This window comes from Nansenia antarctica (assembly GCF_963989245.1).
Source record: "Nansenia antarctica genome assembly, chromosome: 12".
NCBI lineage: Eukaryota > Metazoa > Chordata > Actinopteri > Argentiniformes > Microstomatidae > Nansenia > Nansenia antarctica.
This window is the reverse complement of record NC_137682.1, coordinates 17,039,946-17,066,176: the sequence shown is the minus strand read 5'-3', so window position 1 is coordinate 17,066,176 and position 26,231 is coordinate 17,039,946. Positions and strand designations below refer to the sequence as shown.

General features: G+C 47.3%; 3 protein-coding genes across 3 annotated transcripts; 1 reads left to right on the top strand and 2 right to left on the bottom strand.

The window, feature by feature from the left end:
* Positions 1–4,243: 4,243 nt before the first annotated feature.
* On the bottom strand, positions 4,244–6,279 carry LOC308168956 (uncharacterized protein; the record flags this gene model as incomplete). Its single annotated transcript, XM_080543594.1, has 3 exons — positions 6,235–6,279; positions 5,192–5,266; positions 4,244–4,913 (listed from the first exon to the last, which is right to left on the bottom strand). The coding sequence occupies exons 1-3, from the start codon at positions 6,258–6,260 to the stop codon at positions 4,244–4,246; spliced, it is 771 nt and encodes a 256-aa protein (XP_080399720.1). The 5' UTR covers positions 6,261–6,279.
* Positions 6,280–10,587: 4,308 nt separating this feature from the next.
* On the top strand, positions 10,588–20,301 carry lnx2a (ligand of numb-protein X 2a; the record flags this gene model as incomplete). Its single annotated transcript, XM_080543395.1, has 10 exons — positions 10,588–10,991; positions 13,679–13,914; positions 14,117–14,254; positions 14,452–14,651; positions 15,333–15,815; positions 16,070–16,246; positions 16,999–17,176; positions 17,853–18,096; positions 19,223–19,381; positions 20,166–20,301. The coding sequence occupies 10 exons, from the start codon at positions 10,588–10,590 to the stop codon at positions 20,299–20,301; spliced, it is 2,355 nt and encodes a 784-aa protein (XP_080399521.1).
* Positions 20,302–21,327: 1,026 nt separating this feature from the next.
* Positions 21,328–24,823, bottom strand: gtf3ab (general transcription factor IIIA, b; the record flags this gene model as incomplete). The annotated part of the gene is made up of 9 exons (XM_080543593.1): positions 21,328–21,450; positions 21,573–21,626; positions 22,383–22,615; positions 22,891–22,974; positions 23,223–23,296; positions 23,862–23,938; positions 24,139–24,235; positions 24,376–24,464; positions 24,710–24,823. The coding sequence occupies 9 exons, from the start codon at positions 24,821–24,823 to the stop codon at positions 21,328–21,330; spliced, it is 945 nt and encodes a 314-aa protein (XP_080399719.1).
* Positions 24,824–26,231: the final 1,408 nt, after the last annotated feature.

The window sequence follows — 26,231 nt, the reverse complement described above, 5'->3', positions numbered from 1 at the left end:
GCGATGGCCAGGACAGGTGAGCGGGGGAATCCGCGGGGCGCTATCTCTGCCGGATAGGGGGGGCTAATGCCATCGGGGGGCACCTAATCAGCGAAAATGAAACCCACAGGTGAGAACACAAAACAGCTTCAAAACAGCATGGTTTTCTTTGATTACTGGAGAAGAAGGAACGATAGAACGCACTGACTTCGCCTAGGCTACATTTCACTGCCGTCCAACAATGTCAGCCATGGGGGTTTTATAATGAGCGTTAGTTCTCTTATCAATAGGCTGAAAGAGGGGAAATCGATAACCACAGTAGATGAATATGGGTACTCGAATCGGCACCCCTGAGATAAGAAACTTGGGCCGGGGAGGGCGGTTGTCTTGGAGACATAAGCAATGAAATGTAGGGCGGATCAAAAAACAAGTTATGGTGCACTTGATATTAGTTTTTTTTATTATTCGCTCAAGAATAGCGTAATCTGACAACTTCCAAAAAATCGAACCATGCATTACAGTTTAGGAAATGCCTCATTTAACACCATTTAACGGTTGGTGTTAACAAACAGTAACTGGGTTGTCCCTCCAGCACCACTCTCGTTCCCTGTTTGCTGGCCATTAGGCTGACAGGTTTTCAGTCCATTAAACAACACTCCTCTGGGTAAGGTAAAGAGGAGTGCATCGGTGTAAACCAATTACCATTGAGTGAGGGACAGAACTCAATTAGCAAGTGTTGCGCCATGGAACATACACACACACACACACACACACACACACACACACACACACACACACACACACTCAAAATCTGTCTGCGCCATGGAACACAGTACTCCAAATCTGTCTGCGCGTCTGCTCGATGGAGGCAACATAAAGCCAACAGCTGGCCTGACCGCTCCAGATATGTTCTTGTTATACGACTCATATAGTTAGTATATTGTATTTGAGCCTATTGCTTTTAAAGGCTATGACGATATCAGTAGTTTAAGTGCTTCCCAACTCATTGGTGCATACTGAGGCTTTTGGAAAATTGTCTGCATGCAGCTCTGGTTTTAAGTGTTGTCTCTAATCGCCTACTATAGGCTATTTGTTAAAGCGGTTCGCTGTGTGGGGTCAACAATTGCATGACCTATTTTTCTTCGCCGATAAAGTCTGTTGTTGATCACAAGCATATAGGCCTAAACAGCATAGGCCTAACCAGGGGTGTCCAAACTTTTTTCACTGAGGGCCACTTACAGAAAAATATATGAAAGGCTGCACCACTCACTAGGGGTGAGGTATCGCCCCACCTCTAGTGTATTAAAGTTAACAACATCAATCAAATGTAGGTACATTATGCAGGATAATTGAATATGCTTAAAGAAAAAAAACTGCCTACATCACAACTTTCCATTAATGGGTTTTCATTTATTTTGCTACAAAAAGGGTTGGCAGATCATTCTCAAAACAGCAGCCTCAGATTGCTTCTTAGTCAGGATGGTGATCCCCCTTCACAGCCCTGTATAATGTTAAAATTAAGAAGTACAATACAGCCAGGTGCACGTTTCATGTGTGGGCCGTATTCCATTATATTTTAATAATTTGCTGCGGGCCAATTAAAAATGGACCATGGGCCGCAGTTTGGACACCCCTGGAACAGCTAACAGCTGCGTTAGGCAACAAAAACGAATGCGCTTGACGATTATTTGCTCTGACTTCTTCAAGAGCAATTATGGCACTTTCTACAGTATTAATGGGGCACTCAGCCCTGTTATAAAGTTCAAGTAAACCAATTCCATAAAATCAGTCCATGTAATGTCGCTTAATGGTGTTTATATTTGAACTTCGTTTGAAAGAGGAAGGAAACTGTTAACAGAAGCAATTCCCCACTACACTGGAGACGCACAACGGGGTTTATGAAGCGTGATTGCGTAAAACCATGCATGGCATGGACATTTATGATTTTAAGTGAACGGCAATGCGTTGGTCAACGTCTTCGTGCGCACGGAATGAAATGCACTTTTCATAATATTGATATAATGCAATTGAAAGGATTTTTAAGGACTGAGTGCAATAAAATGGTTAAAGCTCAAATTGCAGGGTGTTGACACGGGCCATAGAGCCAAGAGGACCCAATGGGTTAGAAACACCAGATGGAACCTATGCTTGGGGGAAAGACACTTACAACGCCTGAGTTCATGTCCAGCTGTTGATTCTGGATAAGCCTATACCTGCACCACCATATACCCAGTGCATGGTTCTCCCAGTCAGCATTACAACTTATATCACTTCAAGCCAGAGCTAAATTCAGCCTCAAAATATATTTTTTAGGTATTGCTAATTAGCAAATTGTAAGTCTAATACCTGGCGAAAAGGTGATTATTTTAATAAGCTTTTTAATACGCCCCTTGTCATCAAATAGGGTTATAGTGCAGGCCTGGTACCATAACGATCATAATGATAATATGATAATAATAATAATAATCATACTTGTATTATTAGTAGTAGGACTACCGAACTATTATTATTATAATTAATTAATTAATCATTAATATAACATTGAATGCAATAAAGAAGGTTTGAGGGAGCTGAAGGAGTGTCATGGGAGCCTAACAGGTATTCTCTTTCTTTCTCAAACAAAGACGTTTCTGATAAAGCTGGTATATATAGGCCTACATGTCAAAAAGAGGGAGACAGGATACAAACTGCCATCGGCGACAGGCTTAGCCTATGTAAACATGACCAACGGCGAGTAATGACAGAGGAATGCTAACGATATTATTATTGAAATCAAATGTAGCCTATTGTCAGAGAATAACTTACTACACCATTAATCAAGTCACGTGAGACAGTGGTGAATAACCATCATAACAAATTGACAAATAAAATCCAAAAGACATGCTCCACACCCCTTCACTTTTTCCACATTTTGTTGTGTTATAGACTCAATTTAAAATGAATTAGGCCTACATTGAAATCATTTGCCATCAATCCACACACAATGCAGAATGACAAAGCGAAAGCTTTTTTAGGAATTTCAATTGTATTAACATTGAAATACAGACCCTATTAAGACCCTATGCTAAAAAGTTGAATTGAGTCCGTCACGGATAATTGTTCTTGTAATTTTGGAATTCTATCTTTGTTTTTATGTTTGTTTTCATTACAAACTGAGCAAATGGAGAGGAACAAGAATGCGACCCTGAGGCCTGGGGACACTTACAACAATCTACAAAGTTGAACGGTGGAGAGAAAAAGGACAGCCAATGGGACTGCGATCATCTCAATCACTCTAAACAATTGGTAAGTATCCCTTAACGGAAAATATTCCATCCAATAATCTTATATCCATATTCATTGCAACAATTAAGTAAAGTGATAGAGCAAAGAATGTGGCTGGAATGTGTTTATTTGGTTTTACTACAAAGCATTAAGTTTAGTGCAAATCCAGCACATGCAATGCAGTTTCCACAACATCTCTTGCGTGAAGAATAGTGGAAGCTTTATCAAGTTATGGGTCTGTCTGTCACTGGCAGGGACTGGGGAGTTTGTCAGGACCAAGAGAAAATGAAATTTGCTGAGTGTGTAATTGATTCCTATGCAAATCAGAGACCCTATAAAAACAAAAACATTAATTCCAAAATTACATGAACTTATATTATCTCATTATTATTATTATTATTATACATATCTTGAATTAAGATGGACTCAACTGAAGTAATTGACTGATTTGTTGATGACATGAACATGAACATGTACATGAGGTATTTCTGTATTTCAATATTAATAAATGTAATGACATTTCTAAAAACATGTTTTCGATGTGTCATTCTGGGGTACTGTGTGTGGATTAATAGAAAATTATGTTTTACTTTAATCCATTTTAAATTGAGTCTATAACACAATAAAATGTGGAAAAAGTGAAGGTGTCTGTACAGGTAAACTAATAAAGCACTTACGCACGTACGCAACAGCTAATGGAAAACCATGAAAATCCATGAAAATAACTAAAAGTTTTGATTCTTGGGGGATTTTATCACCCTGCTCATGTCAGTGGCCTTGGATTTGCTGGATGTAAGGAAAGAAGATGCAATGTTTTGCCCTTGAGTTTGCAGACCAGTTTTTCTTTTTAAAAGAACAGTAGAAAAGCCTTTTAATCAGTCACACTTTTGTTTCAACCAGACAACAGTAAAAACAAAAAAAACATCCTAATCATCTCCCTCACTCACTCACACCCTTCTCTTTCTCTCTCTTTGTCTACATCTCTCCTCTCAAACCTCAGTCATTCAAGGACGCCCATGTGCTTCTTTGGGGTGGGAAGATGCCCCTCTAGATAATGCTCAATCTTTTGGCTCCTCCCACCACTGGGCGTATCCCTGACAGGGGAGCTAGAGCGCTTCCTTCTGTGTTGGCTGGAGTGATGGGAGGCGTGGCCTGAGGGCAGGGTACAGTTGGAGGAGGCGGAGCTACGATTGTCCCTGGACAGGGAGCGGCTTCTGGAGGAGGAACCGCCCTTATATGGGGAGTGTTCCTTAGAACGGCGCCTGTGTGTTTTGGGTGCAGAGTCTCTTTTGTGACCGTGGTCCCGGTGTGTATTGTGTCTGTCTCTGTTTCTATAGTCTCTGTTTTCATGACTGTTATCGTCCTCTTTGCGGCTGTTGTTGTCGTTGTCTCTGCCTCTGTCTTCGTGGCTGCCGTCTCTGTTGTGGTCTTTAAGGTCTCTATGGCCCTTGGCGGCGGCCCTGTGGTCTCTGGGAGGTGTTCTACTGCGACCCCTGCTCTTTGACCTGTGGTCTCCGGGAGGTGTTCTACTGCGACCCCTGCTCTCTGACCGGAGCTCCCCTCCGTGACGCCCCCCTGCAGACTGGCCAGTCGGGCGGTGCTGCAGGGCTGTGGTGCGCAGGGTGTTGAGAAGGAAGCGCTTGTTGGCGGTGCGCAGCGGACACTTCATCCTGAAAGAGAGCAAAAACACCCCCATGAACATTCAACTCTGACTGGATTCATAGTGGGGGAAAAAATTGGTTTTGAAAATTGGTTTTGAAAATTGGTTTCTTGTCTTAAGAGGAATTGATGATATTCCACAGGGCTATCATCAATTCAATATCATCAAATGCATATTTTGCAGTCTTTTAAGCAGTTTGCCAGGGTCAGTCACATAACTATGACAATATATGAGGACATGCGACAACAGATCCTGGCCTCATTCGCCATGCAATGTCATCACACTCACCAGCCAGCTGGACCCATGGTCTCGGCTCTAACCCGTGCCCTGTTGGTCTCTTTAAGCAGCTCCTCCACCGCACGCCTGGATGGAAGAAGAAAGGATAGATAGAGAGAGAGAGGAGATTAGGAGCAGTAATAGAGAAATGTCAAATGACGGAGGGGGAAGAGGGAAGGTGGAGGGAGGAAAGAAAGAATATTCAAAAGCGAAAGCAATGGAGAGTAAGGAGAGAAACATAAACACAAAATAAAAACAGAAGGTCAGAAACAGTGGGAGGGAAAACAAAAATGAGAGAGAGAGAAAGAAAGAGTGAGAGTGAATAATGTGTGTGCTGCTGGCAGGCGTGTCCTTGAATGACCTGAGCTACTGAGTCAGCTTTCAGTCCCAGCAGGAACACCTGTTGGGCGACACAGTTGACCTTTGACCACAGCGCAGACACAAGTGTGTGGAGGAAATACTGTATCAGTGTCTCTCTCTGGAACACACAGCTCCCTCCATCTCCCCAAGGTCAGTCACACTCTATCATCTTTCTGGCAGACTGACTCATATATCGATTACCTCTCTCTCTCTCTCTCTCTCTCTCTCTCTCTCTCTCTCTCTCTCTCTCTCTCTCTCTCTCTCTCTCTCTCTCTCTCTCTCTCTCTCTCTCTCTCTCTCTCTCTCTCTCTCTCTCTCTCTCTCTCTCTCTCTCTCTCTCTCTCTCTCACTCTCACTCTCACTCTCACTCTCACTCTCACTCTCACTCTCACTCTCACTCTCTCACACACACACACACACACACACACACACACACACACACACACACACACACACAGCACAATTAGCCTAACGCAGACGGATATACAAGTACCTGCTGCACGCGTATGGAAATGGCCAATACTGTCAATACTGAATAATTTGAAACACATCAATAAATAGTTTGATATGCCATCGGCTAAAAGAGGTAGCTAGCTAGCTGCTAGGAAGCTTATGATCCCCACATTAAAAACACCTTTGGAATGCAGAATGAATAAGATATATTCCACACGGGCAGATAAAGGATGACGACATACTTCTCCAATTCACAATCATCTGCCATGACGCACGGGGATCAATGCAACACCAACGAGCACATGTGCTGGCTAATATTTATCATGTAGATTTCCTCTCTTCCAAAAGGGCTTTAAAGCGAAGACCCATAAGGGTTTCAGACCTTACCAGTGCCTGGCTTAAAATATATATTTGAGCAACGTTAATACTTAGCAACATGCAAACCATAGCGAATTGGTTTATATTGGTTTAAATCGTTTTAAAAAGGAAAAACAATTAAATATGTTTTGTCTGTGTGTGATTTTGAACAGGCATTGAGCTAACCTATAGCTTAATGTTGTGATTGACAACGTGAGGTCCCGCCCAGCTCCAAAAAGCTCCATTCAGACTTCTGGTTTTTTGCGGCTTCAAAATAAAGCACGAGTTAAATCATCAATGGCAAGTGATGGGATCCCAATATTTTCTGTCATAGGAGAAATTGCCCAACAGAAAGTATATACATTTTTGCCTCCTCCAGCTGGCTCAATCGGGGTGATCAGAGTCAGCCTGGGGTATGTTAAATCATACTTAACGGGACTGCTGTTATTGTATATCATGTTTGTCTATTTTTATTTTTGATCTTATTCTATTATTCAATTGTCATTTTATTGTTGTTGTTTATGGTGTGAGCTGCTGTAATGCCTTAATTTCCCCTCTGGGATCAATAAAGTACCTATCTATCTATCTATCTATCTATCTAAAATGTACATATTGGTGCAATTACAGGTACTTTTACACATGCCTATTATATTTGTATAAACTGGACGGTACAGCAATATCTTTTAAAAGATTCCAATTCATCTCTGGTGCCACTCTACTCAGCAACACTTCTAGAATGCATATCAGGTGAGTTTGAGTCTAAAAGCTTGTTGTCTTAGTTGGGCCATATACCTGAAAGTGGAAGCAGTGGAAGAGTAAAGAGTCATCGAGGGTTAGACATCGCTTTAGACTCAAACTCACCTGATCCTTATTCTAGAAGTGTTGCCAATAGAGTAGTACCAGAGATGAATTGAGTGAAATCTTAAAAACAGTTCTGTACAGTCCATTATTCTGGGGCAATACTATTTCATCAGTGCAATTAAGATATAATTACAAACCTAGAGCAATACTATACCAAATATGATATAGTGATGATTGATATATAATTATTGTTTAAGATCATTTGTATATTGTTTGTTTTTATTATATGGTTCCTTGAACCCTGTTTACCATGTTTAAATGCTAAATAAGTGTAAACTGGGTGCTCTTATTTATTTATTTAGGTTAATATTTGTATTGAGTTTCACAGAGACATGTACACAACAGGACATAACAACAACAACTAGTATCCGTGGGGGAGGTTATTGTCCCATTAATAGTAGAAAACTAGTTTTGCACTTTGTTATGCAGTACATTGTCCATAAACAATAACAGAAAATGTTCTTTCTCTTTTCTTTTTTTTTTTTTTTCTTTTTTTTTACAAACTAACAAACAAAAAACAAACAAAAACAAAACAAAACAAAAACAAAAAAACAGGGGGGGAGGGGGTGCTCTTATTTTGACACACATTTCACACACGCATTTACATTGACCGGAAGTAGATGGGCGGGGTTCCACTGTTGGTGCTCAGAGAACGCAGATGGCGGGACAGACAGACACGGGGCACGGGGGCGTCTTGTTGCGGTGAATGTGTGATTGAGGTCCTAATTGTCCCCCTCTCTGGGGCCGGAGTTAACGGCACGAAGGAAAGGCCAGAATAGGTAATATAATGATGCATATATTGTGCTTGCACGTCCTCAGTGTCACCATCATTGTCTCGTTTCCAGTTGAAATAGCTTTTGTCCATTCTCCATCTCTGAAGGGAGGGGGAATACGATCATAGCCTCCAGACACTTCAGCCTGGGAGCGAATGAAAAGAAATATATTGCATAATTATCATTAATTAATTAATCATTTAATCAAATAGGTAACGCCTTTGAGAGGCTGATGCCTGGACAGACATCCACTTAGGTACCAGGGTTAATGCAGTGTGTTGCTCCGCGAATGCAGATGCAGATGTTTCTCCGCGAATAATTCATTCTTTTCGTATCGCAGGACCCATCTTTTTTTTTACTTGGTATTTTGTTGTCATAAAAAATGGATTATGTTATAATGTCGTTTCATGAGAATTAAGATTTGTTGAAAGATAACATGATTCTTAGCTTGGCATGCAGCATCGAAAATCTGCTTCCTTCTACATAATGCTGATGGATGGTGGTGTTGGCATGCGATATTGTTTTATTGTTTTGTCCTTATTGGGCTTGGGACAGACGTCATGCGTTTTCTGATGCATTGGGAAAAGGCTGGGTTTAGCATGATCGGCATGGACAGGTGCGAGGCCTTCATTATTAGCCTGCTGGTATCAATAGAAAACTGTTATCTGCCCATGGAGGCAATAACAATAACACTGTGGCCTTGGAGCACCGGGAACACACACACACACACACACACACACAACATAAGTGCTCTTCCGAGAAAAGGGGTTGAGATCTTGTGGTGCCTAGTAGAAGCTATTAAACAATTCCCTGGAATCTTATTTGAAAGTAGTATAGATCATTTAAGCGCTTCAACTGGCTCATAGGCTTATATTATCAAGTGCTGTTAAAATGAACACTCATAGGCTTACAGATTTAACTTACTGATTGTGTGTGTGTGTGTGTGTGTGCGTGCATGCATGTGCACTTGTGTGTATGTGTGACCAGATGATGTCAGAGCTTTGTTATGGGAACAGAGGAGCCTTGTGTCCCCATGAATAATTCACGTCCAGCTGCAGGACGGAGACACAGAAGCAGCAGTCACAGAGACAGGAGCAGGTAGTTAAGGAGACTGAAACAAGAAGCAGTAGTCAAGGAGACAGAAGCAGGTTGTCACGGAGACAGATGCAGGTAGTCACAGAAACGGTACAGTGAACCAGGGGAACACTCCACTCGGAACTGTATCCGTTAGAACCCTTACAGAAGAGAGAACCGCGCCTGTACACAGTGCATCTCTTTCTACACACCCTTCTGAATGTCATGCCCCGCTGAACATGCTCCGGGTCGTCATGGCGACAGCAGCGGACCCTCAGAGAGAAACCGAGGCAGGTAGTCTCTTTGTAGCCAAATCAGCGGCTTTGCTCTCTTCATGCTGGTCCCCCTGGTGTCCACATGTATTTATGAGCCTCCTCCTCCTACCCCCCCCCCCCCCCTCCCGCCCCTGCCCCCGCCCCACCAGGGAGCAGGCTTAGAGTAGCAAGAGATCTAAATGGCTTTAGATGTGAGACACAGTGGATATAACAGGTACACAATGCATTAGTTCTGAGGGCTGGCCGGGCCTGGGAAGGGGGGGGGGGGGGGGTGAGTGGATGGGTGTGTTTCAAGGCAACGGGAAGCCATCCATTAGGTTTAGCTCTCTCATGCTGACGAACAGCAAAGTGCATTTCACACTCGCATGCAAAAACAAAGACACATACACTCACACATTCACACACTCTCTTTTCCCCCTCCTCCTCCTCCTCCCCCACCTCTCTCTCTCTCTCCCTCTCTCTCTCCCCATCTCTGTCCAAGTCTTTGTCCTTTTGTCTCTCTTCTGTCGCTCTCCCTTTTTCCTTCTTTTGCCCCCATCTTTCTTCCTCTCCTTCATCCTCTTCTTCTCTCATATTCTCACGCCCCACCTCTCTCACTCTCCCTCTGATGATTTCCCCACCTCTCTCCCTCTCCCTCTCGCTCTCATTCCTGTCAGCCTAGTACTCTCTGACTCAATCCCAGATAATTCCCTCTCTGTGGGGATTGGAAGTTTGCAGCAGGCGAGAGCGAAAGAGAGATTACACTGCCAGATTAGTGACCAGGAGAAGCGCTGCATAATCTCAACACACACACACACACACAAACACACACACACATTCTCATTCTCTCTCTCTCTCTCTCTCTCTCTCTCTCTCTCTCTCTCTCTCTCCCTCTCTCTCTTTCACACACATACACAGACAGACATTCATGCAAATACTCAAACACAGACACACACACTCATAAAAAGCTTATACTCACCACGAGAATGTACACATCATTACACTCACACATGCACACACACACAGACTCACACGTGTTGTTACTACACAGCTGTTAACCCCTTCTCTCTGACCTCTGACCCCCCCCCCCCCCCCCAGGGTGATGTCTCATTGACCACTGGGGGGCGGCTGTCCTCTCTGTAACCCGCTCCCCCTCTAAGGCTTATGGGATAGGACGCCCCCCTCACCCGGCCCCCTGGTAACCCCCCACCCCCCCTTGGAGAAACGTGTGCCAAAACCTTGCGGTGCTGGTGGTGGTGGTGCTGGCGGCGGAGAGATGGGCAGCCCGGGTTGCGAAGTGGGTCCGGCCGGGCCGGTCAAGCCCGTCCTGGAGGCCCTCTGTCCCGAGTGCGGTCAGATCCACCAGGCCTGGGAGAACCACCTCTACAACTACCGCCTGGAGGTGGACGACGACCTGGTGTGCCACATCTGCCTGCAGCCCCTGGTCCGGCCCCTGGACACGCCCTGCGGCCACACCTTCTGCGCCCGCTGCCTGCGCAGTTTCCTCCAGGAGAGGGACTTCTGCCCGCTGGACCGGGCGCGGCTGCAGCTGCAGGTGTGCCGGAGGTCCAGTATCCTGGTGCACAAGCTGCTGGACAAGCTGTCCGTGTCGTGCCCTCTGACCCCAGCCTGCGACCTCAGCATGCCACGGTGCGACCTGGAGGCCCACCTCAAACACAGGTACAGTACACACATACGGCGGGAGGCTGGGGGAGGTAGAAATTAATCGGAGGACGCCGGGCTCATCGTCATGGCATGGATTACACATATTTGATAGCGTTACTCATTCCGGTCCATGTCCCTTTACAGGACTGCACGCATTGCACACGATAGGGACACATGAACGACAGGATCCACTGAAACTGCACATAATATGTGACAGGTCCTGGTGGAAAAAGTCCCCAAGTGAAAGTGCAGATTGTAAGCTTTCGAATGATGTGTCATACATTGAAAATCGAAAAATTGTTGAAGAAGATATGCTTATTTGAATGTTTGGTACACCTCAAACCGAATACCAGAGAAAATCGGTCTGAATCAAAAAAAGCCTTGTAAGCCATGTATCACTAACCAGTAGCCTATGAAGCAGGACAGCAGACGATACAGTGAATCCGATTCACAAATTAAGTATTTAGTGATCGTAAAACTGTTGTTTGTTATATTGAGTGGGCTCTTCAACACTTCAACTTTTGTATTATGAAAGAAGAAGAAAAACGGAAAACATGATTTATTTATTTTTTAAAGAAGCTTTTTGGCCATTTGCGCGACTTGAGAATTGCCTACATGGCATGCGGACCTTTTCACCAGATGCACATGCATGCACATACACACATAAACACTGACACACATTGTATCACAGGAGTGAACCCACTGTACGTAGAAGTGTAAAAACAAGTGTTCTACACACACGCACACACACACACACACGGCACATGCATAGGCCCACATTTAGGCTACACTTCACTCTCTACTTTCACATTACACAAGTAACGGTGCTCTATATAGCATGGTTAAAATGGGGGGTGGGGGTTGATCACCGCTAGCAAGCCTGTGATTGGCTTTGGACTTGCGGTAGCCTGTGCTGTGGACCCACTGACTCCACAACACAGATCTGAATCCGACATGGATAGACTCACTCCCCACTCGGAATGAAGTTTCAGTCCCTCCACCTACTATAAGTAGCCAGGCCGGACCGTCCACTGTGAGACCCTGTCTGAGGATTACTGGGGGCTGGGTCATGTGACGGGGGGGATTAGTGGTTACCTCCTCATCGTCATGTGTTGGCCGACAGACTCTCTATGTTCGCTGCCACCATGCTGAGCAACTTCAACTCCAGAGACTTGTTCAATCACTTCTTCTGTGAGACGGCCAAGGGTAACCCTGACCTCTGGTGAGTGACTGGCATCTCCATGTCAGGTCTCTCCTCTGTTTGGGGGTGTCTCACCTCGGTGTGTGTGTGTGTGTGTGTGTGTGTGTGTGTGTGTCTGTGTGTCTGTGTGTGTGTGTGTGTATGTGTGAGTGCGTGAGTGTGTGTGTGCTCGCACTGGGGGGTGAGTAGAGTTGGCCGTTATAGGTTGATAAAGTGAAGTCTTAAGTTAGTGAAGTTAAGTTAGTGAACTTCTTAGTGTAAAGTCAACTGTATTGTACATGTTGGTGAAAGCTGTATACATAGGACTTGATCTCGGAGCTGTGATAGGTTTACGCTAAGCTGATGTTGTGTTCAAAGGGATCAGCAGGTGTTGAAATAGATCTGAGCTGTGTGGAGGTTTTTGGTCTGGCTGTGTAGAGCCACTGCTGAACCGTTTCACCACGTAATTCAGTCACCTAACTTCTCATTGGCTGTATTCCCCATGCCTATCTCTAAGGGAGCTCTGTTTTTTGACACTTGCCGCCTAACCTTAGCTTGCTAAACACCAAGGTGTCAGAGGAGATTTACCGTAACAAGCTTACGCTAACGAGCTGTGGATAACCAGCTGTAACTAACAATAACAGGCTTTTTATGCGAGTCAGCTGTCTGGACACGGACGGGTCACCCAGCCCAGTACAGTCAGGCCCGGTACAGTCTCTGAACCCGGGGAGTCTGATACCACTCATACAGTATCAAATCATTTTGTGATCTACAACAAACACCTGAGAGTTTAGGGGGAAATTTGGCCTCTTTGACTCTTTGACCAAATGCTCTCTCCCTGAGCAGACAAACGCTGTTCTTCAGGCCTCTTCAGAGACCACAAACCTCTGCCTGCCCCCTTTATGGAAACTAGGCGTTTGTGTGGTGGGAACTGTGTGTCAGGTGCTTCAGTGGGTGAAAGGCTAAGCCCCTGGGCCCACGTGGCCTCTCCTGCCGGCAAAGACCCTGATGTGGGTGCCAGCGACGGTATGAGAGGTGGAGTCGATTGTCAAGACGGGTTCGGTTCATCAGCGTTGTTTGTGTAAGGAATCAGACACTGGGGAATCGGACACTGCCGCATGCCGGGGGCAAAGTGTTTTTTTCCGGGCGGGGGGGGTCATCAGTTTCTCGAGAAGTGGTCTGACTCTTCCGGGTAGACTAGCAGAATAAGATGACCTCATCGGAAGAGGTCCTCATTGGTCGATTGCCCTGGATCAATCCCGCAGGCATCCTGTAGTAGCTCTTTATGACGGGTGTACAGCTTTAACTCAACAGGAGCAGGTTGTGTTATTTATGTGTGTTAGTGAATATGTGTGTGTGCGTGTGTGATTTTTCCATAGGATTGGGTCCAGTGTGTGTGTGTGCAGTGTATGTAGGCCTCGGTGGGAGTGCGTTTTTAATTTGTGTGTGTGTGTGTCTGTGTGCCTGTGTGTGTGTGTGTGTGTGTGTGTGTGTGTGTGTGTGTGTGTGTGTGTGTGTGCAGGTGTCCGGGGACGAGGTCTCAGCAGACCGCAGTGGACAGTCCTCGCTTCGAGAGCGGAGAGGAGCCAGCCATGGTGACCAGCCCACCCAGGTCCCCCAGGTCCCCGCAGACCGACCTGAGGGAGAGCTCTCCCTCCCCCCCTGGTGGCCGCTCCACAGCATGCACCAGTGTGCCCATGTGGACTGATGAACCTGGCCTGGATAACCCGGCTTTCGAAGAGAGCACCGAGGAGGACAGTGAGTTAACCCAACAGAGAGAGAGAGTGTATCTCTGAGTGCGTGTGCGTGCGTGTGCGTGTGCATGTGCATGTGCGTGTGCGTGTGTGCGTGTGCGTGTGTGTGTGTGCGTGTGTGTGTGTGTGTGTGCGTGTGTGTGTGTGTGTGTGTGCGTGTGTGTGCGTGTGCGTGTGTTACTCACTCTGTCTCTCTTTCCCTCAAGGTGTGGTGGGGTTGGAGTGTGTCCTCCCCCAGGTGAAGCGGCCCCTCAGTAACCCCTGCATCCACCTCCTCCGCACCGCCAGCTCCACCTCCTCTGGCTGGGACTGCCCCGAGTCCCCGCCCCTCTCCGCAGAAGAGGGTAGGTCACATGATCATCTCCCTTAGCTTAATCATTGATATATGTGATACATTATTGTTGTGGACTGGGTGGTGTGTATTGAATATTTCTTTACCTGTGTGTTTTTTTTGTTGTTGTTGTTTTTATGTGATATATATATATATATATATATATATATGTATATGTATATGTGTTGTGTTTGTGTTGTTGTGTCCCAGGTTGTGTGAAGTTACCCTCCCTGCCAGAGGGGGAGATCACTACCATCGAGGTCCACCGCTCCAACCCCTACGTGGAGCTGGGCATCAGCATCGTCGGGGGCAACGAGACGCCCCTCATCAACGTAGTGATCCAGGAAGTGTATCGCGACGGGGTCATCGCTCGGGACGGGAGGCTGCTGGCGGGCGATCAGATCCTACAGGTGACTTGACTTCTGGGTGTGATCCGACGGTCGACGTACTGTAGATCAGTGGTGTAGTCCCGCCTGCATCCTCCTCTCTACCTCCTCCCTACCTCCTCCCTCGCTCCATCCCTCCTTTCCCTCCTTATACAGCTGTTGTTTGTCTACTTAGCGTTCTCATCCTTTCATCCTACTTCAGACAATCCACTCTGCCCCGTTCCATATCCCCCCTCCATCTCCTCCCTCACCCACTGCTCACCTCTCTCCCCCTGTCTACCTCTCCCTCTCTCCTTTACTCCACCCTCATCCCTCCATCTCCTCCCTCACCCACTCCTCCTCCCCTCTCTCCCCCTGTCTACCTCTCCTTCACTCCTACCCTCCCCTAACCCCCCTCCACCCTCATCCCTCCATCTCCTCCCTCACCCACTCCTCCTCCCCTCTCTCCCCCTGTCTACCTCTCCTTCACTCCTACCCTCCCCTAACCCCCCTCCACCCTCATCCCTCCATCTCCTCCCTCACCCACTCCCCCCCCCCCTCTCCCACTGTATACCTCTCCATCTCTCCTTCTCTCCTACTCCTGAATTCCCCTTTTAAATCCACCCCGTACCTTCCTATCTCTTCCATACCCCCCCCAACCCCCCTCCCCCCTCATCCCACACCATCTCACCCACTGCTTAACTCTCTCCCCCTCCCCCTCCGCAGGTGAACAACGTGGACATCAGCAACGTGCCCCACAACTACGCCCGCTCCACCCTGGCGCGGCCCTGCGCCTCCCTGCAGCTGACGGTCCTGAGGGAGCGCCGCTGCGCCTCGCGCTTCCCTCCCTTCTCCTCCTCCACCACCCCCCCCACCGCCGCCGCCGCCGCCACCACCACCACGGCCATCGCCGCCACCACCACCCCCCTCTCCTCCTCCTCGGTGCCCCACGCCCCCTGCTCCACCCCGGAGGTGGCCCCCTCCAGCCCGGCCAGCCTGAGGATCACGCTGCACAAGCGGGACTCCGCGGAGCAGCTGGGCATCAAGCTGGTGAGGCGGACGGACGAGTCGGGGGTGTTCGTGCTGGACCTGCTGGACGGGGGGCTGGCGGCCAAGGACGGCCGGCTGTGCAGCAACGACCGCGTGCTGGCCGTCAACGAGCAGGACCTGCGCCACGGCACGCCGGAGCAGGCGGCGCAGATCATACAGGTGAGACTCGGATCATTACAGGTGAGACTCGGGGGAACTGGGATGGGTTGTTTTGTTTTTACGTCAATCGATCACAGGTGAGACCGGTGAGATTGAGATATTAGACACACACACACGTACAGATCAGGGGAGGCTGGCGGGAGGTAGAAATCAGAGGACGGGGGGGTCATTGGTCATGCGTGGGGCGGGAGGAGGAATGGTGTCAAACTTTGGGATGAACGTCTGTGGTGGATGAATACAATGTCATCCCACAGGCCAGCGGCGAGAGAGTCTATCTGCTCATTGGCCGGCCCAGCAAGCAAACCCCGCCCCCACCACCAAGCTCCTCCTCCACCAGGGACTTGTACTGCCATGATCACTTCCTGCCCAACCACAGCTCCACCCCCAGCCCAGTCCCCAGCCTCCACCTGGCCCGAGCCAGCACCCACAGAGTGAGTACTGTGTGTGTCTGTGTACTGTGTGTGTGTGTGTGTGTGTGTGTGTGTGTGTGTGTGTGTGAGAGTGCGCATGTCCTGACCTGAGACGGTTAGTGGGTGTTATACAGCTTGTGTTTTACCTGCTCTGTGTGTGTGTGTGTGTGTGTGTGTGTGTATCTAAGAGAAGGGCCAAACAGTTAGCAAAGTATTGCTCAGTATCTGCTATTATTGGTAGCCACTCAATATGGAGACGGCGGTGCTTCTTGTACCCATGAGCTGGATACTGTCTGTTTTACAGTATTGATACTGTATCTGTCAAATCCACTGTAATCATCACTAAGCGCATTGAGTTGCATCTTGTAAGAAATGCGCTATACAAATAAAATTTGATTTGATTTGATCACTTAGTGTGAATAACATCCTAAGTGTAGGCATAACTGATTGTTGGCTCAGCACTACTGTAACTGACTGTTTTCATAATGTCAAAATGCACTGTTAGTGTTTATGTCCTTTAGATATTGTACATGTATGTGGACATAAATAAAGCATTTAAAATGTGTTTCTGTGTGTGTGTGTGTGTGTGGTGTGTTTCTGCGTGTGTGTGTGTGTGTTTCTGCGTGTGTGTGTGTGTGTGTGTGTGTGTGTGTGTGTGTGTGTGTGTGTGTGTGTTCTGCGTGCGTGTGTGTGTGTGTGTGTGTGTGTGTGTGTGTTTCTGCGTGTGTGTTTCTGCGTGCGTGTGTGTGTGTGTGTGTGTGTGTGTGTGGTAGGACCTCTCCCAGTGTGTGACCTGTAAGGAGAAGCACATCACTGTAAAGAAGGAGCCCCAGGAGTCTCTGGGTATGACTGTAGCAGGGGGGCGGGGCAGCAAGAGTGGAGAGCTGCCAATCTTCGTGACCAGCGTCCAACCACACGGCTGCCTGTCGAGGGACGGACGAATCAAACGAGGTGAGCACTACGTCGACCAATACCATGACATGTGTTGTCATGGTAGGTGTTGGCCCACTTTGGACCCACATGTCTGGTTTTGGCAGCCATAGGTGAGAGTCAGAGGAGGCTGGTGGAGGTAGAAATCGGAGGACAGGCTCATTGTAATGCATGGAAGGTAATCATACCATAACTCATTCCTTTCCATGCGTTCCAATGAGCCTGTCCTCTGATTTGGATCCCCTCCAGCCTCCCCTTGTGAGAGTAATAGGTGTGCTCGTTCATTATGAGTCGCCCCCCCTCTCTCTCTCTCTCTTTCACCCATGCTTCTTTCACTCTCTCTTTCTCTGTGTGCACCTCTCAATCTCTTGTCTCAATCTCTTCCCCCTCCCCCTCCTCTTCCTCCTCCTCTTCCTCCTTCTCCTCCTCTTCCCGCTCCCCCTCCTCCTCTTCCCCCTCCTCCTCTTCCCCCTCCTCCTTCTCCTCCCCCTCCTCCTACTCCTCCCCCTCCTCCTCCCCCTCATCCTCTTCCCCCTCCTCCTCCCCCTCATCCTCTTCCCCCTCCTCCCTCCTCCCCCTCCTCCTACTCCTCCCCCTCCTCCTCCCCCTCCTCCTCCTCCCCCTCATCCTCCCCCTCATCCTCTTCCCCCTCCTCCGACTCATCCTCTTCCCCCTCCTCCCTCCTCCCCCTCCCCAGGTGATGTCCTGCTCAGTATCAGTGGACAGGACCTGACCTACCTGAGCCACAGTGAGGCGGTGGGCACGCTGAAGGCCAGCGCCGCGTCCTGCTCTGTCCAGCTGAGGGCGCTAGAGGTGAGCATGCTGGAGGAGCCGGGCCCGGGCCAGTCCCCCCAGGACCAGCTGCTGCCCCCCCACACGCACGACAGCGACTACGACGCCAGCTGGTCCCCTTCCTGGGTCCTGTGGCTGGGCCTGCCCAGGTGAGGAGGGAGGGAGGGAGGGAGGGAGGGAGGGGGAGGGAGAGGGAGAGGGAGAGGGAAAGGGAGAGGGAGAGGGAGAGGGAGAGGGAGAGAGAGAGAGAGAGAGAGAGGGAGGGAGAGAGGGAGGGGGAGGGAGAGAGGGAGGGGGAGGGAGGGAGGGGGAGGGAGGGAGAGAGAGAGAGGGAGGGAGAGAGAGAGAGAGGGAGGGAGGGAGGGAGAGAGAGAGAGAGGGAGGGAGGGAGGGAGAGAGAGAGAGGGAGGGAGAGAGAGGGAGAGAGAGAGAGAGGGAGAGGGAGGGAGGGAGGGAGGGAGAGAGAGGGAGAGGGAGGGAGGGAGGGAGGGAGAGAGAGGGAGAGAGGGAGAGGGAGGGAGAGAGAGAGAGAGGTGTGTGTGTGCGTGTGTGAGTTGATGTTTACTATAACTGAGGGGGCATATTCTGGGGATGGGTGATTCATGGGGATGTGTGTGTGTGTGTGTAAGTGTATAAAGTGGATGTGCATTATCCTTATGTTTCTGTTTGTGTTGTGATTTAGGTTTTTGGGGAGTCTGTGTGTGTGTGTGTGTGTGTGTGTGTGTGTGTGTGTGTGTGTGTGTGTGTGTGTGTGTGTGTGTGTGTGTGTGTGTGTGTGTGTGTGTGTGTGTGTGTGTGTGTGTGTGTGTGTGTGTGTGTGTGTGTGTGTGTGTGTGTGTGTGTGTGTGTGTGTGTGTGTGTGTGTGTGACAGGGTAAGTGCATGTTATGTAAGGTTGTCCATTTAGGGATTATGTGTGTGTTTGTTGTGCTGAACTGTGTTGTCAACATCAACAGCTGTGGATTATCAAGTGAGGGGCATGTGGAGACATCTCCCCCCTCTCCAGTTCATCTCTCTGAGACTGGTACAGAGAGGGCAAGACTCTCTCCCCCCGCCCTCACATCATCCCCCAGACTCTCTTTCTCTCTCTCACTCCTTGTCCTTCTCTCTCTCTTCCTCTTGTCTCTCCCTCCCTCTCCGCCTCTTTCAGATGCATCTCCATGTGCCCTCCTTCCGTGACTAAAACAATGACTCATATCTCTCTCGCTCTCTCTGTCTCTGTCTCTCTCTCTCTCTGTCTCTCTCTCTCTCTCTCTCTCTCTCTCTCTCTCACCAGCTACCTCCACAGTAGTCATGAGATTGTTCTGCGTCGAAATCACCCCGGTAGCTGGGGTTTCAGCATTGTCGGGGGATACGAGGAAAACCATAGCAACCAGGCGTTCTTCATCAAGACCATTGTCCTCGGAACGCCTGCGTACTACGACAGCCGCCTCAAGTAAGCGTCTAGTCACATATGACACCGTATCATATCGATAATGTCAACTGTGAATCAGAAAACACCCTCAACACCCTAATATGTGACAGCAGCTGGTGAAAGCGGGGGAACAAGTCGGCAACCAATCAAAATGGTTTTCAGAATAAAAGTTGTTTGGTCGGTTGCCGACTTGTTCCTGCTTTCACCAGCTGCGGTCACATATGGCCAACACTGACCCACAGAGAGGTTGATGGAGGTGTAATACACGCTTTTACCAAATAGCATACATACGCTCGCCGAACAGTTTATTAGGAACACCTGTAAACCTTCTCATTCATGCAACTATCTAATCAGCCAATCCTGTGACAGCAGTGCACTGCATACACTCCTGCAGATAGGGGCCAGCAGCTTCAGGTAATGTTCAACCATCAGAATGGGGAAAAACATGTTTCTCAGTGATTTTGACCGTGGCATGATTGTGGGTGCCAGACGGGCTGGTTTGAGTATTTTTAAAACGGCTGATCTCTTGGGATTTTCACACACTGTCTCTAGTGTACTCAGAATGGTACAATAAAGAAAAAACACCCAGTGAGTGGCAGTTCTGAGGATGGAAACGCCATGTTGACGAGAGATTCAAAGCTTGAAAGTGCACCTTGTGGAGTCAATCCCATGAAGAGTTGAGGCTGTTTTGAAAACAAAGGGAGGCAGTGTAGGTAGTGTATATATATATATAGGCCAACAATCCAGATGAGGCAGTGTTGTTTGTTACCCATGGTGAGTTGCCTCTATCTGTCCATTGTTCTAGGTGCGGGGACATGATCGTGGCCGTGAACGGGCTGTCGACAGCGGGCATGAGCCACTCAGCGCTGGTCCCCATGCTGAAAGAGCAGCGCATGAGGGTGGCACTCACCGTGGTCTCCTGGCCTGGCAGCTTGGCCTAGCTGGACCACCACTAGGCCGAACCGGGCCAAACCTAGCCACTTCACCACTCAACCAGACTCTAATGAACCCGAATTCTAGAATGCTGTAGGACACCATGCCATGCTGAATAAACCCACACTAGATTGCCCTGGACTTTTTTTTTTTTTTTTAAACCAGGTACCCAACTAAGCCAGACACCATATAGACAGGAGCTCAACTGGGTGAAATCACATAAAGACTAGGTTGAACTGTGCCAGACCACGTCACACGACAGACTGAACTGAACTTCCACATTGTGAGAGTTGGACTGAAACCGCTGTGGAAAAGTACCAGCCTCCGTCTGGACTACTGTATCGCTACACTGGACCACAATAGAAAACCAGGGCCATATTCAGGTGGACATAACGTCACAGAACATTTCAGATAGAAATTCCCTGCATAGAACCAAATATGATTCTCTGCCATGTAGAATAATGAATTATATCAACTCTATAACCTATATTTCTATCTACAATATTGTAGCCGTTGCGTCCAGCTGAATTAATCCCTGGGCCTTACTGGAAACCTGCCACACTCTCGGGGTGGGAAACGCCCCCTGGACGCAGCCTTAGGCCTCATCACCGTGACGACCAGACGTCCGCTCCGCTGGGGTTTTATACATGTGTGTGAATGTGTGTTCTGTTTGTTTAATAAAGCTTTCCCACAGTGGAAAACAAAATTGCCTGTATTTTTTGCTTTTCCATGTTTGTGTCTCTGTATATTCATTCATTCATTCATTCATTCATATGGATCTGAATTTTTCTACAACTGAATATAGAACAGGAAATACCTAATTTAGTGCACACACTGTTTTAAGTTGTCTAGTTCAGAAAATGAATACACAGCTGCAGCAGTGAAGGTTTATTTCACAAGTGGTTGTTAAACAAAAACATTTTTGCTCCTCAAAACTGAACAAAAGCGTGAATATGGAGTGAATTATATGGTCCGCCGTTCAGAACACATCCAAGATAGTGATGGACCAGTGTAACGTTTTTTTTACCAAGTTGTCAAAAAAACAAAAAGTTGTCAGCCAGGCTGGTGTTGTTTAGCTTGAATGCCAGTCTTCTGGTCTGTGCCTGTGTGGACTTGGTCCCTGACTTTGACACGCTGGTCTTCTTAGGGCGTGGTTTCTACAGAGAGAAATGGGTTCATAAGATAACACAAACAAATAAAAAAAAATGTAAAACTTGAGCCGATAACTCAACAGATCCAATTTGTCTTCCGTTTTGCCCAACAGTACCAAATCATTTACCTCCAGTTTCCTCCTTGCTGGGTCATGCACGACTCCATGTCTTCTCAAACTCTCCTAATGAGGAGAAGAAGTTCAGTTTAACATTCACTCACAGAAACACTCCGCCCCACTGGATCAAGGGGGGTAGTGGTGGTCTAGTGGATAGTGTGTTGGACTTACGATCGGAAGGTTGTGAGTTCAAATCCCGCTTGAAACCACACCACTACTAGTTTGCCCTTGAGTAAGGCACTTAGCCCTCAGTTACTCCAGGGGGACTGTCCCTGTAATTCGTAATTGTAAGTCGCTTTGGATAAAAGCGTCTGCTAAATGGCAAAATTAAAATTATTAAATTCAAGCATTTACATTTTTGGCATTTAGCAGACGGCTTTATCCAAACATTTTTCTTTATCCATCAGTCATCGTAAGAAAAAAAGTAATCATGCTATGACCAGGGGCCATTGCATTGGCAGTTACCATGCTAGAAGAAGGAAGAATTATGACTATTTTATTTATAGTAGAGAAACTGTACAGGAGGTAGTGGGCAGGAGGAGGTCTTTGGGAAGAAGTCAGTGAACCATCAATCCACCTGCATTCTGCAGAGAGGCAGATTTTTAAGCAAACACTGAGAATAGTCAGATCAACATGGCAGCTTGTGGCAAAAACACGCCCTCACTTCTTGCTGAGAGGAGAGTCTCTGCCATCAAGACAAACGACTTCTGGACCAGACCTCCCTGAATGACTGTCTGCGGGAAAGGAGCTGGAACATTGTTCTTACCCAAGCCTCTCAAGAGAATAAAAGCACAGGTCAGGAGTCAGGTTAGGAGAGTTCACCTCCATAGCAAAGCTCTTCCCGCAGCCTTGGAGAGCACAGCCGAAGGCCCTCTTGTTCTCGTGGACGTCCATGACATGGTTCTCCAGGTTGAAGCGGGTGGTGAAGGTGGTCTTACAGCCATCTTTGGAACACTGAAGAACCTTCTTCTCCCCTGTGTGGACCCGCCACTGGTGCCACCGCAAGAACCAGGCATTTGGGAACCACCTCTTGCAGCCATCACATGGCAGCATGACTGAACGAACACACACACACGCACACAGCTGGGAAACTCACCACAGCACACTTTTCACCATCAGACAAGGCACAGTACTTCAGTATATGCTTCAGATCACAACCTCAATAATATACAAATTCATGTCACGGCAAACGTTTACAACTTGACGATTCGTTATTAGTGCAAGCATGTTTTTTTGTTTTTTTAGCAGAGTTGGAAGTAGTTTAACAGTCAACACCAGGAAACAGAGGAGCAAGACTAGAAGGAGGGTGGTGGTGTGAAGGCATACATACCTTTGTGTTCAGCCCTCCTGTGTTTCTGGTAGAGCGTCCAGGTCTTCGCCTGAAAAGGACAATCGTCCTGAGCACAGGGGTAACCTGGGATATGAGGCCGAGCAAAAGAGACATCAACTCATTTAGCTCTGAGCGTGAAGGGGACATCGCCCAAAATGGACAACATTCTAGAGTGCCACGGGTGACTTTATTCTCCAAAAATACATCAATTATGATGTTTCATTCTGTAGCCAATGAAAGTATTGTTGCTAGGTTAATACCACAACAATTGGCACATCTCCATATTAGTCCCTATGTGAGCACAGAGATGAATGGTGTAGGAAGGAACTCACCTTGATGGACTTTCTCATGGTGCTTCAGTTTCCTAGAAGTGGTGAATTGTTGATTACAGCCCTCGAAGTTACACCTGTCAGAGAAGGGAGAATGCCTTGAGCGAGAGATCATCCTGATGGTGTACTAGGTCATAATCTGGTATAACAGGAACACTGTGTGTTACTGTTTCTTATGATGACTGATGGATAGATGATTCACTTAGGCTACGTTCACACTGCAGGTCTTGATGCTCAATTCCGATTGTTTTGTTTGGCAGTTCACATTACTTTTAAAATGTGACCTATATTTGACCTAGGCCTACAATGACTCCCGTGTGAACATTCCACGGCCCTGAACAGACCCGCATGTGCAGAAGGACAGCGCACTGTTTACAATAATAATAATAATAATAATAATAATACATTAGACTTATATAGCGCTTTTCTAGACACTCAAAGACGCTTTACAAACTGAAAAGATCGAGAAGTAAGACCTGAGTCGCGTGTCGGCCAAAAAAATCGGATTTGGGTCACATTTCACTGCAGTGTGAACGTAGCCTTAGACAAATGTATTTGTTTTAAGTCTCTTTGGACGAAGCCACCTGCTAAATGCTAAAAATTTAAATGCGAGTGTGAACGTACACACGTCGTCATACTCACTGAAAGGGCTGCAGCTGTGTGTGCTCACACTTGTGTGTGTTCAGTTGGTTCTTCTTGTGGAACTCTTTCCCACAGCCCTGATGGGCACACTGAAACACAGACAATTCTAAAAACACAGCATCTCACCAGCCACTAACAGTGGTAGTCCAGTACTATCCTCCAGACCCCTGCTCATCACAGCACAATTTGACCTCCATCTCCTGTCCTTGACGTACGTGTTCAGATCTCAGGAGACAAGGAAAGGAAGCTACTAAAAGACACACATGGCTTGACTTACCTTATAGAGCCTTTCCTGGTGGTGGTGAACGCGGGCCACGTGGTTCTTCATGCTGCCCTGTGTGACGAAGGCCTCGGAGCATCCTGGAGCCTGACACCTGGAGACACCAACCCACGGACCGAGGGGCAATCACAGCTTTGTTAGCTAAATGGATAGAGGAGAATAAAGCAAACATGCTGTATGCCCCCCCTCCTCAGAAAACATGCAGTTAAATGTTCCCTATAGACTTGCTTGTACGGCTTTTCTCCACTGTGGCTCAGCTGGTGTCTAGTGAGTTTGTAGCGGGTGCAGAAGCTCTTGTCACAGTGATCACATGAGAAGGGTTTCTGATCAAGAGAAACATCACAAAGAAGGTTTCCAATTCAAAAAACATCAATGCCCCATTGCCCCATATGCCCAGTACACGTGCCCACCCACACACCCACACACAAAAGCACAGAGCACCAAGAACCAATGTCTCTCTACCAATGAACTTAAAAAAATAAAAACCTTGTGATCTTGCAAAAACATAAGTTATTTAGGACCATGGATCTGATATCTCTGAGTCATCAGGACAGAATAGGCTACTCACCAAACATGTGTGTTTGCAAATATGGGCCTCTAATTTCCATGATTTATTATAGGTGGCTTTGCAATTTTCAAATGAACAAGTATAGCCTTTTGGATCTTGTATTCTTTCACCCATCTCGAACAACAAGGGTGTAAAGACCCACAATACATAGGGGCAGGACAATTACTGACCTACCACAAATGACACACCTGTGTATGATTTATCTTATTGGGTGATACCACTAAGGGATTCGACAGGGGTGTTCAGTCCTGATAGGCAATCAAAACTGGGCTATAGGCCTACATAATGGGAAGCTTTTGTTGCTTGAATGCAAGCTGCATTAGTTGAAACCTTTTCTGTCTCATAGTCTAGATACTATTAAATAATAAATAGCATGACAAAGTACACCTTCTTAATGAATTAAATCATCATTAAGAAGGTGTGCTGTTTCGAGCCTTTTCACATCACTTTTGAATAATTATGGTTTATTCCTGTTAGGGGGATTGGGACAGCATGTGTAGCACTGGAAATGAATGATTCACTAGGAGCCAGTTTCACAGACAAGGCATAAGCCTAGTCCTGGACTAAATCACACTTTCAATGTCAAATCTTTTTATTTTTTTTACAGATTAGGTTTAAGCCTTATCTATGAAACCGGCCCTAGATGTACAGAAAATGGGCCTCTCTTCAAGTTTCTGGATCTCAGATTTTCTAGATGAATTGGAGGATACGCGATTGGTCAGTTCAAAATTGCCATTGATCATGTCCGCTACAGGAGCAGCAGGGCTTGGTCTTACACAATGATTGATGTTGGCTTTAAAACTGTCATCCAGGCTCTTTACAGCTTGTGTTTTACCTGCTGTGTGTGTGTGTGTGTGTGTGTGTGTGTGTGTGTGTGTGTGTGTGTGTGAGTGCAGGTGTATGTGTGTGTGTGTGTGTGTGTGTGTGTATGTGTGTGTGTGTGTGTGTGTGTGTGTGTGTGTGTGTGTGTGAGTGCAGGTGTGTGTGTGTGTGCGCTCCTGTGCATGCTTGTGCGCACGTGTGTGTAGTCTGAGCCGAGCGACTGTCTGTCTCCATTCATCACACACACATTGGAATTTACTGCTCTAATCGGGGTCTTATCAACCTCCCTCAGAGTGTTCTCTGATAGGTGTGATTTATAGTTGTCAGGAAACGTCTGCAGTCTCGTACTCTGTCCCAGTGTGATCTTCACACACCCATCTCGCCCATTACAAAAGACAGTTCAACACTCCACAAGAGAGTGCTGATTCTACACTGTCTCAGTAAATGTACTGACCTCTGAAACCAACAGAAATATTTGAACCCAGTGCAAAACAGATATCAGACGTTTTAGTGAAGAGAGACATGTTGACAATCATACAAACCAACCTTCGATGCCGATGCCATGATCTCATGTGTGAATTGACTTTTCTGAATGAGGCCTATTGAGAAGCCCAGGGCGTTACCTCTGCTCCCTCCCACGCTTCAGGTCACGAGGCCTGGGTCGGTGGACATGGTTATCAGGCCCTTCCCCTCCCCATCC